At 42.4% G+C, this 18,259-nt stretch overlaps 1 protein-coding gene across 6 annotated transcripts in view; it reads right to left on the reverse strand.

Moving 5' to 3' along the window:
• tanc2b (tetratricopeptide repeat, ankyrin repeat and coiled-coil containing 2b) overlaps positions 1–18,259 on the reverse strand; it is a 258,109-nt gene that overhangs the window by 171,233 nt on the left and 68,617 nt on the right. For all 6 annotated transcript variants that reach the window (XM_046357226.1, XM_046357225.1, XM_046357223.1 and 3 more), the window contains one exon: positions 1,052–1,163. In XM_046357226.1, coding sequence (XP_046213182.1) covers positions 1,052–1,118 — 67 coding nt within the window. In that variant the 5' untranslated portion in view covers positions 1,119–1,163. The remainder of the gene's footprint in view (positions 1–1,051; positions 1,164–18,259) is intronic.

Genomic DNA, 18,259 nt, shown 5'->3' on the forward strand with positions numbered 1-18,259 from the left:
ATCCTCATATACACAGCATCCTCATATGAAAAAAGCATCTGTCTGATAACAATGTTTGGGCTATTTGGTGTGATTGATTATTCCAAGTTGAAGCAGCAAAAGGTGCTGGAACACACCAGAGCGTTACGTTAGTCAATTGATCTAGTCAATAGGGTGGGTGTGACTGACAATGTGTGACACAAGATATCCCAGCCTTTCTGTTCAACATTTCAGCTGTTATTCACATGCAGGACATGACAAGATTCATTTATACGCAGAAAATCGCAGAGTGGCGGGCCTAGCAAAATCCCATAGCCGGCACATTTCTCCTCTGTAATGAAAACCATGTCTGCATCCCAAATGGCATCCTATTCCAGTGCACTACTTTTGACCAGAGCGCTATGGGTAGGGTGCTAAACGGGGAATAGGATACCACTTGGGATGTAGCCCTGCATACCTAGGGGAACTGTTGAGGGCGGCTGTTACACTGCCTGGACATAAACCCCAAACTTATTACATTCAAATAAGATCTACTGCACATCTCCCATCTATGCAGCTGCAGAGCAGAGTAGATGAAGCGTTCAGAAAGTGTTGCTCTTGGCTTTGGCTGAACAGCCACATCAAAGTTCTCTCCTTCTGAATTAGAGCATTAAGAGTTGAGTGACATAAATGAGTGCATAGAGTGAGCTGAAGTGTACTATAGGAACAACGAGCACTGTGTGGCTGTTAAGCATGAAGGTTTAGGATAATATGCCTTGTGTTGAAAGTGTCATCAGCCAAGAATCAACTCTACAAAACGAATTAAATATGTAATCTCAATGGGTTTCTGCGAAGCCTCTCATTATGTTCAACAAGGTGTACCTATAGATGAGCCTGATGTCACGTGACTATTTTGAGCACTACGTACTGAACACCAATGGAAGGCTATTAGCGCTGACGCGGTACGATCCTAACAACCTTCCATAAACAGCCACTGTTCTTGTGATAAGGGTGTTGTGAATCATTGTTTTCTGAGATCAGACGGAGTTCAGAGGCTAGGGGTCAGAGGTTATAGGTCAGGGGTCAGACTCACCACTGTTGCGTTTCTTGCGGTTGGCCTTGCCGCCCGTCAGCAACATCTTCAAGCTGTTCCTAAACATGGCTACAGCAGCATCAGCAGATCACCACAGTTACCACACAGAAATCTAAAGGGGAAAAAAGACAGAAACGAGAAACGAGGCATATCATGAAGATTTCTCCAAAAGATGTTAAGGACAATAGACGCCTTACAAGAAGTCACAATCCCCTCAAGTCCCTGTACTGCTGTCCTTGGTTCTGAGAGCAATAAAACAGGAAGCTAAAGTCTTTTGTTCCGACCCCATCTTCTAACTATAACGAGTCATCTTCTGTGAATACAGAAATGGTACTCTGTACACTGCACTGCCAATTGATTGCCAACAGTCAGCTGTCTGTGTGTCTATCTGTGTGAGAAAAAAGAGCCTGAAGCTACAGGAGTCTAGCCACCTGAATGGCTGATGATGATGTGGCAGGTTATGTTGGACTTGGAGACCAGGGGCCAGGGTTAGGAGTGGGAGAGTGTACAGTGGTTCTTCCTTTAAAAGTTTTGAGCTTATGCTGCGACTGTTTGTGGTAGATGGTGGCAGATTGTGGTAAATTGCATCATTCTGGCAACAATGCCTGACACTTAAATAACGTGTTATAGAATTCTGTGGCACCCTGCAAGCTGTGCTGCTGTACGCCTCAACTGTATAGTATGTAGGCAGATAGCTGACATTGAGGATATACTGCAGCAGGACAGTAGATCAGCAATATACAGAATTACTGGTGATAAGATCAAACTCTCTCTCTCCATCTGTATGCTCCCATAGCTCTCTCCATTCCTCTCATCTATCTAGCTTTCCCCCTCATCTCTCCATCCCTCTCTCCAGGTATCGCCATCCGTCTGTCCACCCCCCCCCGTCCCCCGTCTCCCACTCCATCCCTAATCTAGCTTTCCATCCCTCCTTCAACATTGTCTTCCTCTCCATCCCTCCTCTCCCTCATCTCCCTCTCTGTACACTGAGCTGAGCCCTGGGTACACAGTGGAATGAGTGAGAGGGCAGATGTTCTCTGTTCAACCCAAGATGACTCAGCAGCTTACAGCCTCATAGACAGGCTCTGAGTAGAGCGAGAGCGAGAGCGAGAGCGAGACAGACAGACAGTCAGAGAGAGAGAGAGAGAGACAGAGAGAGACAGGGAGAGACAGAACTTCTATGAGTGTAATGTTTACTGTAAGTTTTTGTTTAGTTCACTTTTGTTTATTATATACTTCACTTGCTCTGGCAATTTTAATTAACATATGTTTCCCATGCCAATAAAGCCCTTGAATTGAATGAGACAGCGAGGAGGGAGTGAAAGACAGCGAGGATAGAGTGAGGGGGACAGAGGGAGAGAGATACAAAGAGAGAGAGAAAGAGAGAACTGAACCACATATCTGGATCCATACAAAAACATAATCAAAGGAGAGGAACATGAAAAGCTCAACTACCCTACTTAATTCTGCCTCTCCTAAACCCTCTAGGCACTGGAGCCTCCCTATTCTTCCAGGAACATTCTGGTCAAGAGCACCTAAACACCACTCATATTGCATGGCACAATTTAAGAAGATACTTCTGAAGAAAGTAGTGATGTCAGGGTTTGGGACTCCTCTGTGGCTTTGGTTTTCTAGGAAAGCATTTGGTTTTCGAGTAAAGTAAGCTGTCCTTTTTGCTGTATCATTGTACCATTTCTCATGTTACCCGACATCTAGTCTGTTTCCCAAAGAGTAGCCTATTGCTTATGGGCCATGGTCATAAGTAAAACAATATGTAGGAATTAGGATGCCATTTGAGATGAATCCCTAGAGCAACTGTGACTGAGTGCTGTATCTTCAAACAGTCAACAGTACATGTAAATGCCCTAGCAAGAAGCACGTACCACCTCAGACCAAGGCCAGTGCCAGTGAAATCTTCACAATGTTATAACCACAGTGTTTTATCTTGGTATACGGTTACAGTGAGGGAAAAAAGTATTTGATACCCTGCTGATTTTGTACGTTTGCGCGCTGATAAAAACAAATTATCAGTCTATATTTTTAATGGTAGGTTTATTTGAACAGTGAGAGACAAAATAACAAAAACAAAAAATCCAGAAAAACACATGTCAAAAATGTTATAAATTGATTTGCATTTTAAAGAGGGAAATAAGTATTTGACCCCTCTGCAAAGATTTCTGGCTCTCACAGACCTGTAACTTCTTCTTTAAGAGGCTCCTCTGTCCTCCACTCGTTACCTGTATTAATGGCACCTTTTTGAACTTGTTATCAGTATAAAAGACACCTGTCCACAACTTCAAACAGTTACACTCCAAACTCCACTATGGCCAAGACCAAAGAGCTGTCAAAGTACACCAGAAACAAAATTGTAGACCTGCACCAGGCTGGGAAGACTGAATCTGCAATAGGTAAGCAGCTTGGTTTGAAGAAATCAACTGTGGGAGCAATTATTAGGAAATGGAAGACATACAAGATCACTGATAATCTCCCTCGATCTGGGGCTCCACGCAAGATCTCACCCCGTGGGGTCAAAATGATCACAAGAACGGTGAGCAAAAATCCCAGAACCACACGGGGGGACCTAGTGAATGACCTGCAGAGAGCTGGGACCAAAGTAACAAAGCCTACCATCAGTAACACACTACGCCGCCAGGGACTCAAATCCTGCAGTGCCAGACGTGTCCTCCTGCTTAAGCCAGTACATGTCCAGGCCCGTCTGAAGTTTGCTAGAGAGCATTTTGGATGATCCAGAAGGAGATTGGGAGAATGTCAGATGAAACCAAAATAGAACTTTTGGCAAAAACTCAACTCATCGTGTTTGGAGGACAAAGAATGTTGAATTGCATCCAAAGAACACCATACATACAGTGAAGCATGGGGGTGGAAACATCATGCTTTGGGGCTGTTTTTCTGCAAAGGGACCAGGACGACTGATCCGTGTAAAGTAAAGAATGAATGGGGCCATGTATCGTGAGATTTTGAGTGAAAACCTCCTTCCATCAGCAAGGGCATTGAAGATGAAACGTGACTGGGTCTTTCAGCATGACAATGATCCCAAACACACCGTCCGGGCAACGAAGGAGTGGCTTCGTAAGAAGCATTTCACGGTCCTGGAGTGGCCTAGCCAGTCTCCAGATCTCAACCCCATAGAAAATCTTTGGAGGGAGTTGAAAGTCCGTGTTGCCCAGCAACAGCCCCAAAACATCACTGCTCTAGAGGAGATCTGCATGGAGCAATGGACCAAAATACCAGCAACAGTGTGTGAAAACCTTGTGAAGACTTACAGAAAACATTGGACCTCTGTAATTGCCAACAAAGTATTGAGATAAACTTTTGTTATTGACCAAATAATGATTTTCCACCATAATTTGCAAATAAATTCATAAAAAATCCTACAATGTGATTTTCTTTAAATTTTTTTTCTCATTTTGTCTGTCATAGTTGAAGTGTACCTATGATGACAATTACAGGCCTCTCTCATCTTTTTAAGTAGGAGAACTTGCACAATTGGTGGCTGACTAAATACTTTTTTGCCCCACTGTATATGTGCTTTCTTGAGCAGGGGGACCTTGCGGGCGCTGCAGGATTTCAGTCCTTCACTGCAGTGTGTTACCAATTGTTTTCTTGGTGACCATGGTCCCATATGCCTTGAGATCATTGACAAGATCCTCCCGTGTAGTTCTGAGCTGATTCCTCACTGTTCTCTCATGATCATTGCATCTCCACGAGGTGAGATCTTGCATGGAGCCCCAGGCCGAGGGAGATTGACAGTTCTTTTGTGTTTCTTCCATTTGCGAATAATTGCACCAACTGTTGTCACCTTCTCACCAAGCTGCTTGGCGACGGTCTTGTAGCCCATTCCAGCCTTGTGTAGGTCTACAATCTTGTCCCAGACATCCTTGGATTGCTCTTTGGTCTTGGCCATGGTGGAGAGTTTGGAATCTGATTGATTGATTGCTTCTGTGGACAGGGGTCTTTTATACAGGTAACACACTGAGATTAGGAGCACTCCCTTTAAGAGTGTGCTCCTAATCTCAGCTTGTTACCTGTATAAAAGACACCTGGGAGCCAGAAATCTTTCTGATTGAGAGGAGGTCAAATACTTATTTCCCTCATTAAAATGCAAAACAATTTATAACATTTTTGACATGGGTTTTTCTGGATTTTTGTTGTTGTTAGTCTGTCTCTCACTGTTCAAATAAACCTACCATTCAAATTATAGACTGATCATTTCTTTGTCAGGGGGAAAACGTACAAAATCAGCAGGGGATCAAATACTTTTTTCCCTCACTGTAAGTGTAGAGCGCTAGTGATTTTTTTCTCAAATAAATAATGCCCTGTGCACATGTATACCCCACTCATCTTTTCTAACTACGAATATTCTTCTAATCCTCAAATAGTCCTCTTCCAAAATAAGACAAGACATACTGTACTTTATTTTCCATTTTCATTGCAGATCACTGACATCTGTCTACATGTAATCCAGTATTTTCTAACCATTCATATTCCTAAACCCCCACCTTATTTACCATGTACAGTCTAACCCAGACAGCACGGCTCGGCTGGTGTGTAGCCTAAATAAATTATTAGGTTTGGTCTGACTGGAACGGACTCTGTGATGACTAGAGGTTGACAACTGATGATTAAAATGTTACCATTAGAATGTGATATTCAGAGGTGATCACTTAGTAAGTTAATGTGATGATATCTTGAGGTATATTTGAGGTCATTTCAGTGTGATGTTTCTTTGGTTGGATATTTGGATGGGGCATTTGATTTGTGAGATGACTGATGATAGCTTGACTGAACTCTGTTAGTGATTCACCAGAGCTGACTGATCTCTCCCATCAAGCATTCAGTAAAATAATGCTAGCTAAACATTCAAACAGCAGTGCAGACATAAGCTCAGTCGGAGAGTTAACTTGTTAAGAAGCTGTATTAAAGTGAACTGACCACCGCTGCCTCACTGTATAGCCTTCCAGGCAGATAAGGCCAATTCAGTAAATATACCTTTTTAAAGTTAAATTATGTTCTTCCCAAGAAAACTTCAAGCTACTTGAATGGCCTCATCATACCGGACTGTGTGATTAGATGTAGTGTTCTCTCTCTTCTCTCTAAATCACCCACGGCTAGACTAGACTCAGTGACATTTCTGCTATAAAAACAACTCATTTAAAACCAACACTCCTCTTTAATCACCACAGTCATTATAACGGATGGTGTCTGATACACCAGCCACGACAATAACATTAAACATCCTGTTAGGTTGAGAGATATGGTTAAAGAGCATATTCAGATGAAACCAGATAATATTCCTGAGTGTGCTTGTGCAAAATATTTTCAACGATATACAGTGCCTTCAGAAAGTGTTCATTCCCCTTGACTTATTCCACATTTTGTTGTGTTACAGCCTGAATTCAAAATTGTTTAAATGCTGTTGTTTATTACCCATCTACACACAATAGCCCATAATGACAAAGTGAAAACATGTTTTCAGAAGTGTTAGCAAATTTATTGAAAATTAAATACAGAAATCTAATGTACATAAGTATTCACACCCCCATCTTTGCCAGCAATTACAGCTTTGAATCTTTCTGGGTAAGTCTCTAAAATCCTTCAGGCTCTGTCAAGTTGGTTGTTGATCATTGCTAGGCAGCCATTTTCACATCTTGCTATAGATTTTTAAGCTGATTTAATGTAACTAGGGCCTCAGGAACATTCAATGTAGTCTTGGTAAGCAACTCCAGTGTATATTTGGCCTCGTGTTTTAAGTTATTATCGTGTCTGTTGGAAAGCAGACTGAACCAGCTCTATTCCGTTTCTTTTATCCTAAAAAACTCCCTACTGTTGTACTTGCCGAGAACAAGCATACTCATAACATGATGCAGCCACCACCATGTTTGAAAATATGAAGAGTGATACTCCGTGACGTGTTGTGTTGGCCCCAAACAAAACTCTTTGTATTCAGGATTTAATTTTGTACCTTATTGCAAACAGGATACATATTTCGGAATATTTTTATTCTGTATCGGTTTCCTTCCTCTCCGGCAACTGAGTTAGAAAGGACACCTGTATCTTTGTAGTGACTGGGTGTATTGATTAATCATCCAACGTGTAATTAACAACTTCACCATGCTCAAAGGGATATTCAATGTCTGCTTTTTCTGAACCTACAAATAGGTGCTCTTCTTTCCGGTGTTTGAAATTAACTGCTCGACAGACGGACCTTACAGATTATTGTACAGTATGTGTGGGGTACAGAGATGAGACCATCATTCAAAAATAATGTTAAACACTTTAATTGCACACAGAGTGAGTCCATGCAACTATTAGGTGACTTGCTAAGCACATTTTTACACCTGAACTTATTTAGGCTTGCCTTAAATCAAATCAAATGTTATTATTCACATGTGCCGAATACAACGGTGAAATGCTTACTTAAAAGCCCCTAACCAACAATGCAGTTGTATAAATACGAAAAAGAATAAGAAATAAAAGTAACAAGTAATTAAAGAGCACCAGTAAAATAACAATAGCAAGACTATATACAGGGGGTACCAGTACAGAGTCAATGTCACGCCCTGACCTTAGTTATCTTTGTTTTCTTTATTATTTTGGTTAGGTCAGGGTGTGACAAGGGTGGTTGGTTTAGTTTTTGTATTGTCCATGTATGTTTCATCCTGTCTAGGAATTTTGTATATCTATGGGGTTTTAGTATGTTTAGGTATATGTAGGTCTATGGTGGCCTGAATTGGTTCCCAATCAGAGACAGCTGTTTAGCTGTTTATTGTTGTCTCTGATTGGGGATCCGATTTAGGTTGCCATTTTCCATTTTGGTTTTGTGGGTTATTGTCTATGTGTAGTTGCCTGTCAGCATTTGGTTTATATAGCTTCACGTTCATTTTGTTATTTTGTTTATTGTTCTTTCTTTATTAAAAGATGTATTCATATCACGCTGCACCTTGGTTTCCTCGTTATGACGAACGTGACAGTCAAAGTGCGGGGGCACCGGTTAGTCAAGGTAATTTACATAATATGTACACTACCGTTTCAAAAGTTTAGGGTCACTTATGAATATCCTTGTTTTCCATGAAAACATAAATTAAATGAGTTGCAAAATGAATAGGAAATATATTCAAGACGTTGACAAGGTTATAAATAATGATTTTTTATTTAAATAATATTTGCGTACTTCAAACTTTGCTTTCGTCAAAGAATCCTCCTTTTGCAGCAATTACAGCCTTGCAGACCTTTGGCGTTCTAGTTGTCAATTTGTTGAGGTAATCTGAAGAGATTTCACCCCATCCTTTCTGAAGCACCTCCCACAAGTTGGATTGGCTTGATGGGCACTTGTTACGTACCATACCGTCAAGCTGCTCCCACAACAGCTCAATAGGGTTGAGATCCGGTGACTGTGCTGGCCACTCCATTATAGACAGAATACCAGCAGACTGCTTCTTCCCTAAATAGTTCTTGCATAGTTTGGAGCTGTGCTTTGGGTCATTGTCCTGTTGTGGGAGGAAATTGGCTCCAATTAAGCTCCGTCCACGGGGTTTTTATTTGATCTAACCTTTATTTAACTAGGCAAGTCAGTTAAGAACAAATTCTTATTTACAATGACAGCCTACCCCAGGCTATAGCATGGCGTTGCAAAATGGAGTGATAGCCTTTCTTTTTCAAGATCCCTTTTACCCTGTACAAATCTCCCACTTGTCCAGCACCAATCTAACTCTGTTCAGTGTCTGTGTTCTTTTGCCCATCTTAATCTTTACTTTTTATTGGCCAATCTGAGATACGGCATTTCTTTTGCAACTCTGCCTAGAAGGCCAGCATCCCAGAGTCACCTCTTCACTGTTGACGTTGAATTGTTTAACTTCGGTCAAACGTTTCGGGTAGCCTTCCACAAGCTTCCCACAATAAGTTGGGTGAATTTTGGCCCATTCCGCCTGACAGTGCTGGTGTAACTGAATCAGGTTGGTTGGCCACAAATGCTCTATAGGATTGAGGTCAGGGGTCTGTGACCAGGGCTGGTGTAACTGAGTCAGGTTTGTAGGTCTCCTTGCTTGCACACGCTTTTTCAGTTCTGCCCACAAATGTTCAATTGGATTGAGGTCAGGGCTTTGTGATGGCCACTCCAATACCTTGACTTTGATGTCCTTAAGCCATTTTGCTACAACTTTGGAAGTATGCTTGGGGTCATTGTCCATTTGGAAGACCCATTTGCCACCAAGCTTTAACTTCCTGACTGATGTCTTGAGATGTTGCTTCAATATATCCACATACTTTTCCTGCCTCATGATGCCATCTATTTTGTGAAGTGCACCAGTCCCTCCTGCAGCAAAGCACCCCCACAACATGATGCTGCCACCCCCGTGCTTCACGGTTGGGATGGTGTTCTTCGGCTTGCAAGCCTCCCCCTTTTTCCTCCAAACATAATGATGGTCACTATGGCCAAGCAGTTCTATTTTTGTTCATCAGACCAGAAGACATTTCTCCAAAAAGTACAAACTTTATCCCCATGTGCAGTTGCAAACCGTAGTCTGGCTTTTTTATGGCGGTTTTGAAGCAGTGGCTTCTTCCTTGCTGAGCAGCCTTTCAGGTTATGTCGATTATAGGACTCTTTTCACTGTAGATAACAATACGTTTGTACCCGTTTCCTCCAGCATCTTCACAAGGTCCTTTGCTGTTGTTCTGGGATTGATTTGCACTTTTCGCACCAAAGTATGTTGATCTCTAGGAGACAGAATGTGTCTCCTTCCTGAGCGGTATAACAGTTGCGTGGTCCCATAGTGTTTACACTTGGGTACTATTGTTTGTACAGATGAACGTGGTACTTGTTAGGTGTTTGGAAATTGCTCCCAAGGATGAACCAGACTTGCGGAGGTCTACAATTTTTTGGGCTGATTTCTTTTGTTTTTCCAATGATGTCAAGCAAAGAGGCACTGAAATTGAAGGTAGGCCTTGAAATACATCCACAGGTACACCTCCAACTGACTCAAATGATGTCAATTAGCCTATCAGAAGCTTGTAAAGCCATGACATAATTTTCTTGAATTTTCCAAGCTGTTTAAAGGCAGCCAACTTAGTGTATGTAAACTTCTGACCCACTGGAATTGTGATACAGTGAAATAATATATCTGTAAACAATTGTTGACTTGTGTCATGCACAAAGTAGATTTCCTAACTGCCTTGCCAAAACTATAGATTGTTAACAAGACATTTGTGGAGTGGTTGATTTTTTTTTTTGAATGACTCCAACCTAAGTCTATGTAAACCTCCGACTTCAACTGTATATATTTAAAAAAAAATAATCAGCCGTTTCCTGCTACAATAGTCATTTACAACATTAATAATGTCTACACTGTATTTCTGATCAATTGTATGTTATTTTAATGGACAAAAAATGAGCTTTTCTTTCAAAAACAAGGACATTTCTAAGTGACCCCAAACTTTTGAACGGTAGTGTAGGTAGAGTTATTAAAGTGACTGTGCATAGATAATAGAGGGTAGCAGCGGCATAAAAGAGGGGGGCAATGCAAATAGTCTGGGTAGCCATTTGATTAGATGTTCAGGAGTCTCATGTTTCGGGGGTAGAAGCTGTTTAGAAGCCTCTTGGACCTAGACTTGGCACTCCGGTACCGCTTGCCGTGCGGTAGCAGAGTGAACAGTCTATTACTAGGGTGGCTGGAGTCTTTGACAATCTTTAGGATCTTCCTCTATACACCGCCTGGTATAGAGGTCCTGGATGGCAGGAAGCTTGGCCCCAGTGATGTACTGGGCCGTACGCACTTCTCTCTGTAGTGCCTTGCGGTCAGAGGCCGAGCAGTTGCCATACCAGGCAGTGATGCAACCAGTCAGGATGCTCTCGATGGTGCAGCTGTAGACACTTTTGAGGATCTGAGGACCCATGCCAAATTTCAGTTTCTCTCTCATTGTCAGTGATCAGGTGATCACTGCTGAGCTTTGAGGGCACTATGGTGTTGAACGCTGAGCTGTAGTCAATGAATAGCATTCTCACATAGGTGTTCCTTTTGTCCAGGTGGGAAAGGGCAGTGTGGAGTGCAATAGAGATCTGTGGATCTGTTAGGGTTTCATACAAATTGGAGTGGGTCTAGGGTTTCTGGGATACTGGTGTTGATGTGAGCCAAGACCATGCTTTCAGAGCACTTCATGGCTACAAAAGTGAGTGCTACAGGTCGGTAGTCATTTAGGCAGGTTACCTTAGTGTACCTTGGTGTTCTTAATTAATTGCGTTAGTTTGCTATACCTGCACCAAAACGCTAGTATTTTTCTTTCATAGATTGTTCTCCATCTTTTTAAATAGGGAGCCAATTCGTTTTCAGACATTTTAATTACATGAACAATAAACTCATGGCTCTCTCGTCTCTGCAGCAGACATATGGTGAGCAATATCTTTGGAACATCGATTTGCAATAAAATCACAGTATCGATTCGCAATACATACATACACATTGTGAGAATCGCGATACATGTCGTATCAGCACCAAAGTTGTGATAATATTGTATCATGAGGTCCCTGGCAATTCCCAGCACAGAACTGTCAATTCTGTGGATACGGTACTACCGTAGCTACAGTATAGCTAGGACAACTACCATAGTTCATGAAACCCATTGATTGATATGGAGAGTGTGTTTCCTATGATCAAATGTAGACTATGGTAGGTCACTGTAAAGAGCTAAGGAGGTCACAGGTCAGATCCATTGACATGCAGCAGATCTGAGGGGGAGACAACTACCTTCAGGGAAATGGCTGACTATGTTGAGTTCTAACTGCATAAAAAATGCCAGTTATCCTGTGGAGCCTGCCAATGGAAAACTCTGTCGGCTGACCACCATGCTGCGCTATATGCCTTGAATCTCAGCCTAATAATACACTTCAACCACATTTAAAATATAACTAGTCTAAAACCACCTGCTGGAACTCAGAGGACGTTCCACTGTCTTGCTGGCAAGATCTGATAGATTTCGGGAAATTTACAGAACTCTCAACTCTCACTTACTCTCATAAATCAATATGCATAGAAATGAAGAACCACAGGGCGACGTCTTCACCCACTGACAAGGGAAACAGAGAATGTGGAAAAATGCCATGTCTGACTGTTTCTAAGAGGGAGAATTGATGGCTCACATCCAAACTGTACCACAAGATCCATAGCCAAAGCTCTGGATAAGAGCGGTAGGCTATTAATGGGCACGCAAATACACACACTCACACTGAATGCAGTGTGATCTGCTGTATGCAGCATCTGAGAGTGGTGTATGTACACATCTCTGATTCCCACACAGTGACCCTGTGTACTGGCCCTGAGTGGTGCTGTGCGTAAGCGGATCCAGGATAACTCCAGCTCCCCCACATGCTTGCTCATAACGCTCCTCCTTCGGTGGGTTAGAAACCACTTCAATGCACCTTATATGGCCATGTCTCAAATGGCACCCTATTCCCCATATAGTGTACTATTTTTGACCAGGGCCCATAGGACCATAAGTAAACTCTACTGTTTGACCACAACCTCTGCTGTAGCTAATGACTTTAAACTTCTATTTAATTGATTCATACAGGTCATGAACAGTGAAAATATTTTTCATTCAATTTGATATGGTGTATGATGGCCAAAGTGTGAAAAATGACTGTTGCTTCTACATTGATACAGTTTGATCATAAAGTTACTGGTCCCCTCCCCCATGTCAATCACTTGGATTCAGAAGACGGGATTATTAAGGGGATACGGTGACATCACTCTCATTTTAATACTCCAATGGTAAAATTATATTCTCTTACCTAATTTACATATGTACCGCCTTGTAACCAACATCGGCGAAGGTGTGATTATATAGCTACTCTACTGGTGCCAAAAATATGACTGTAGGGTGTCGGCAAATACTTTTAAAAGTTTACACTATTATTCTGTGGAAAATATACTTATGTCTCCCCTTTCATATGTGTCTGGTGTTAGCTAGTTACTGGATAGCTAGGTCTTCATATGTGTCTGGTGTTAGCTAGTTACTGGATAGCTAGGTCTTCATCTGTGTCTGGTGTTAGCTAGTTACTGGATAGCTAGGTCTTCATATGTGTCTGGTGTTAGCTAGTTACTGGATAGCTAGGTCTTCATATGTGTCTGGTGTTAGCTAGTTACTGGATAGCTAGGTCTTCATATGTGTCTGGTGTTAGCTAGTTACTGGAGAGCTAGGTCTTCATATGTGTCTGGTGTTAGCTAGTTACTGGAGAGCTAGGTCTTCATATGTGTCTGGTGTTAGCTAGTTACTGGATAGCTAGGTCTTCATATGTGTCTGGTGTTAGCTAGTTACTGGAGAGCTAGGTCTTCAGCCAGCAGTTGTCATGTCAACACATCCGTCAGTGCTGCTGTGAACCACATCACAAGAGATATGCCAAACAGGAGAGGTATAAAAATAATTGATGCAATTTCCATGTTGTTTGAGTTGTTTTGTATATCACCAAATTTGCTTAAGATGATTTTACTGCAACACTTCTCACTGCCTCCAAGTATTTTGACATCTGCGTTTAAAAGAGCTGTCAGTCAAGGCGAGCCCACTCAGCCTGTCTTTTCAAACTTCCTGGTAGTTAGCCATGAGAGAGAAACACATTTTTCTAAAATGGTGAGCATTTATATCCCCAAAAATATTATGGGTGATATTTGAGTCACTCAAAAGGCTATTTTACACAGAAATCAGAATGACTATTTGGGACCTTTAATTCATTGATTGGATTTATATAGGGCTTCCAAATGCTCAAAGTGCTTACGTAAAGGGGAAACTCACTTCATCCCCCACCAATAGACCAAATACTATTTCCAGTGAGATTGAGGTTTTCCTACTGTAGGATTAGGAGTTACCCAACGTCAGAGGAAGACGGAGAGAATAATTCACCACACATCGTCCATTCAACAATTACTAAAGTCCTGAAATATCCTAAAACACTTTGTACATCAGACGCAAAGACAGCCATTGTCCAAGCTGACTTTGAGGAGCAGTAATATCCTGGGGTAATCAGCTTTATGGTAATAGTTTGGGTTTGTATGAGAAACAACACGGATATCCAATTCTAATAAAATAAGAAACAGTAAAAGCAGAGAAGAGAACATTGTTTCATAAAGTCCCTGTCCCTGTTCCCAAGAAAGCTAAGGTAACTGAGCTAAACGACTACCGCCCCGTAGCACTCACTTCCGTCATCATGAAGTGCTTTGAGAGACAAGGACCATATCACCTCCACCATACCTGACAGCCTAGACCCACTCAAATTTGCTTACCGCCCAAATAGGTCCACAGACGACGCAATCGCAACCACACTGCACACTGCCCTAACCCATCTGGACAAGAGGAATACCTATGTGAGAATGCTGCTCATCGACTACAGCTCAGCATTTAACACCATAGTACCCTCCAAAGTCGTCATCAAGCTCGAGACCCTGGGTCTTGCGACGGCCTACAGGGAGGAGGTGAGGGCCCTCGGAGTGTAGTGTCAGGAAAATAACCTCACTCAACGTCAACAAAACAAAGGAGATGATTGTGGACTTCAGGAAACAGCAGAGGGAGCACCCCCCTATCCACATCGATGGGACAGTAGTGGAGAGGGTAGTAAGTTAAGTTCCTCGGCGTACACTTCACAGACAAACTGAATTGGTCCACCCATACAGACAGCGCCCTGAAGAAGGTGCAGCAGCGCCTCTTCAACCTCAGGAGGCTGTCGGGCTGTATCACCGCCTGGCAACTGTACGGCAACTGCTCCGCCCACAACCGTAAGGATCTGGGGGCAAACTAACTGCCCTCCATGGCACCTACACCACCCGATGTCACAGGAAGGCCATAAAGATCATCAAGGACAACAACCGCCCGAGCCACTGCCTGTTCACCCCGCTATCATCCAGAAGGCGAGGTCAGTACAAGTGCATCAAAGCAGGGACTGAGAAACAGCTTCTATCTCAAGGCCATCAGACTGTTAAACAGCCACCACTAACATTGAGTGGCTGCTGCCAACACACTGACTCAACTCCTGCCACTTTAATAATGGGAATTGATGGAAATTGATGTAAAATATATCACTTGCCACTTTAAACAATGCTACTTAATATAATGTTTACATACCCTACATTACTCACCCTACTCATCTCATCTCATATGTATATGTATATACTGTACTCTATATCATCTACTGCATCTTTATGTAATACATGTATCACTAGCCACTTTAAACTATGCCACTTTGTTTACATACCCTACATTACTCATCTCATATGTATATACTGTACTCGATACCATCTACTGCATCTTGCCTATGCCGTTCTGTACCATCACTTGTAAGTCGCTCTGGATAAGAGCGTCTGCTAAATGACTACATTTACATTTAAATCACTCATGCATATATCTTTATGTACATATTATTTGTCCCTTTACACTTGTGTGTATAAGGTAGTAGTTTTGGAATTGTTAGGTTAGATTACTCTTTGGTTACTACTGCATTGTCGGAACTAGAAGCACAAGCATTTCGCTACACTTGCATTAACATTTGCTAACCATGTGTATGTGACAAATACATTTGATTTGATGTGTTGTTTGTCCTGAGCCAGCAGCCTATTAATTTCAGGCGAGTAGTCAGGAGTCATCCACAATGCATCGACTCTTCATTTGTCCTCTCCTGACATGGTACGTACTGTGAGCCGGTGTGTGTACGGTGTGAGGGTGAGAGGGTTGCTCGGAGGGAGCATACAGTTCGCTCATTAAGAAGGGAACATTCTGCTGCAGAGGCATGTCTACTGTCGCGAATAGTCTGGAATAAGAAGAAAAATAACTCATATACAGTCAAGGTGAGATTAACCTGGTCCACCAGTCGTCTCTGTCCAACTATCTACATGAGGAAGCAAGTGAACCTGGGGATGAGGTTAAGAGCCAGAACCATAGATTGGGAAACAATAATATTCCGTTTAGATTCCAGGCTAGGCTACCCTCGTCTAGCTGGTTTCTGGTCTGTGTCTGTGTGAGTGTCTATGTGTTAGACAGGAATAACTCACAAAGTGGTCTCAAGCTTAGGGACGGCCAGCCAGGGGAGCAAGGGAACATAAATCATACTGATATCAATAAGGGGAGGTGTCTTTCCAAACCCAGGATGCGTCCCAAATGGCATTATTTACTATTTAGCCATTTGGGACCCATTCTGGGCTCAGATCCAGGACGACAAGGTGAGCTATACGAGAGGAGCAAAGCTGAAACTACTTATAGTGTCACCACCAGCAGTAACAATGTTTCACAACGGCCTGCCTTTCCTGCTGCTACTACTGTATATTGATTATTAACCTATGAACACCACTCCACTCACCATCCATCCCATGGAACATGATGATATCTGTTTTGCACCATCCTACAACAGCATGTAGGCTGTGGTGAGGTAGATGTACTTTTTATTTTTGTTATTATTTAGGTAGCAGCTTTCCAACACTGCTGATACATAAGTATATTAATTAAAGTGATTGTATTTGAAACTCAGTATTTCATGATAAATGTCACTGCACATCACTGTACTGTGATATTGCCAATAACCAACTAAAACCAATTAGCATTCTGCTCTGATGTAATACTCACATGTGAAAAACATACCCTTAGACCTGGTCCAGAGGACTGGGTCAAATACCAAAGTTAAACATCAGTTTAACATCTTTTGTTGGCTTAGCACATTTGAGTCTTCAAAAGGTGGTGGTGCCAAGGTCCAGTACAGCAATGGATATCCCGTGTGCTGGCTACATAACATAAAGTCCATTCAACCAAACTCCCTAACATTGTCCCTATCACCACTACACATTTGTGTCTGTCCTATGGGAGCCCTATGGGCCCTGGTCCAAAGTAGGACACTACATACAGTATAGGGAGTCGGGGGCCAATTGGGACGCAGCCATATCCACCACAACATCAGCCCAGCTGTACCTCAGTGAATTCTCCTCATCTTCAGCTGTGTCATCACCCTGTAAGGGTGTAGGGAAACAGAACAGTACTCATACAACAGCCAAGCCAATAGGCATGCAGTTTCACTACCAAAACCTCTCTCAGTTTAAAACTACTCCGCCCCCCCCCCCTCCTTCCATCCCTATTTATCAGTGTTATTCAAAGGAACCTACTGAAACAACATGCCAGCCTTTATCAGACGGGAAACAGAGGCAGATGAAAAGAAACATCATGTATTGCCTTTACTTGTCTTGTTTGATTTAGAGGGGACGTCTGGGAAAGCACTATAATAACGTGATGAAATACTGGGCTCTGCAGAGCAATGGAGGCAGGTGTACAACATTCCCCTGGCTAGACGGAAAGGAAATAAGTCATCTCCATACAGGCGGACCTATTTATCCTCAGAGTTGGATACATACAGGGTACGAAAGTTCCCAGGCTGCTTTCACTCCCATTTCTCAGTATCCCGTCATAACAGTAGACTTGAAATTAATGACCACTATGAGTAAAAAACAGGAGCGTCTGTTGTTGATTAACCAAAGGGAGTTTTGCTAGGAAATCAAAACGACAGCAGTAGCAGAGTAGCCCTGATTTTAATTCATTTTGAATGTGCTGCATTTAGTGCCCCCTTCCTCTTTGTTTGGCTGTTGCTGTGAATTATAATAGCAGGCAGCCAGAGACTGTCTGTGGGGATGAGTAGAGACAGAGAGACTGTTGTTGGCTTCACACCAAACCCTGCCGGGGAGTAGAGCAAAAGAGAGGAGGATGGAAGCTAGGAGAGGAGGGGGCTGAGCACTGTTGCAGGGGAAATAAACATAGCTATATGGAGCTGAAGGATGGGAATAAAAACTAACAAAACATTACCGACATTTTTGCACATTTTCCATTGATCATCCTTGAGACATTTCTACAACTTGGAGTCCACCTGTGGTAAATGCAATTGATTGGACGTGATTTGGAAAGGCACACACCTGTTTATATAAGGTCCCAGGTTGACAGTAAACGTCAGAGCAAAAACCAAACCATATGAGGTCGAGGGAATTGTCCGAAGAGCTCAGAGACAGGATTGTGTCAAAATAAATTCTGCAGCATTGAAAATCCCCAAGAATAAGCTGTTGCTGTGAAACACAGTGGCCTTCATCATTCTAAAATTGAAGAAGTTTGGAACCACCAAGACTCTTCCTAGAGCTGGCAGCCCGGCCAAACTGAGCAATGAGGGGAGAAGAGCCTTGGTCAGGG

The sequence above is a fragment of the Oncorhynchus gorbuscha genome, linkage group LG07 (genome assembly GCF_021184085.1).
Source record: "Oncorhynchus gorbuscha isolate QuinsamMale2020 ecotype Even-year linkage group LG07, OgorEven_v1.0, whole genome shotgun sequence".
Lineage (NCBI taxonomy): Eukaryota > Metazoa > Chordata > Actinopteri > Salmoniformes > Salmonidae > Oncorhynchus > Oncorhynchus gorbuscha.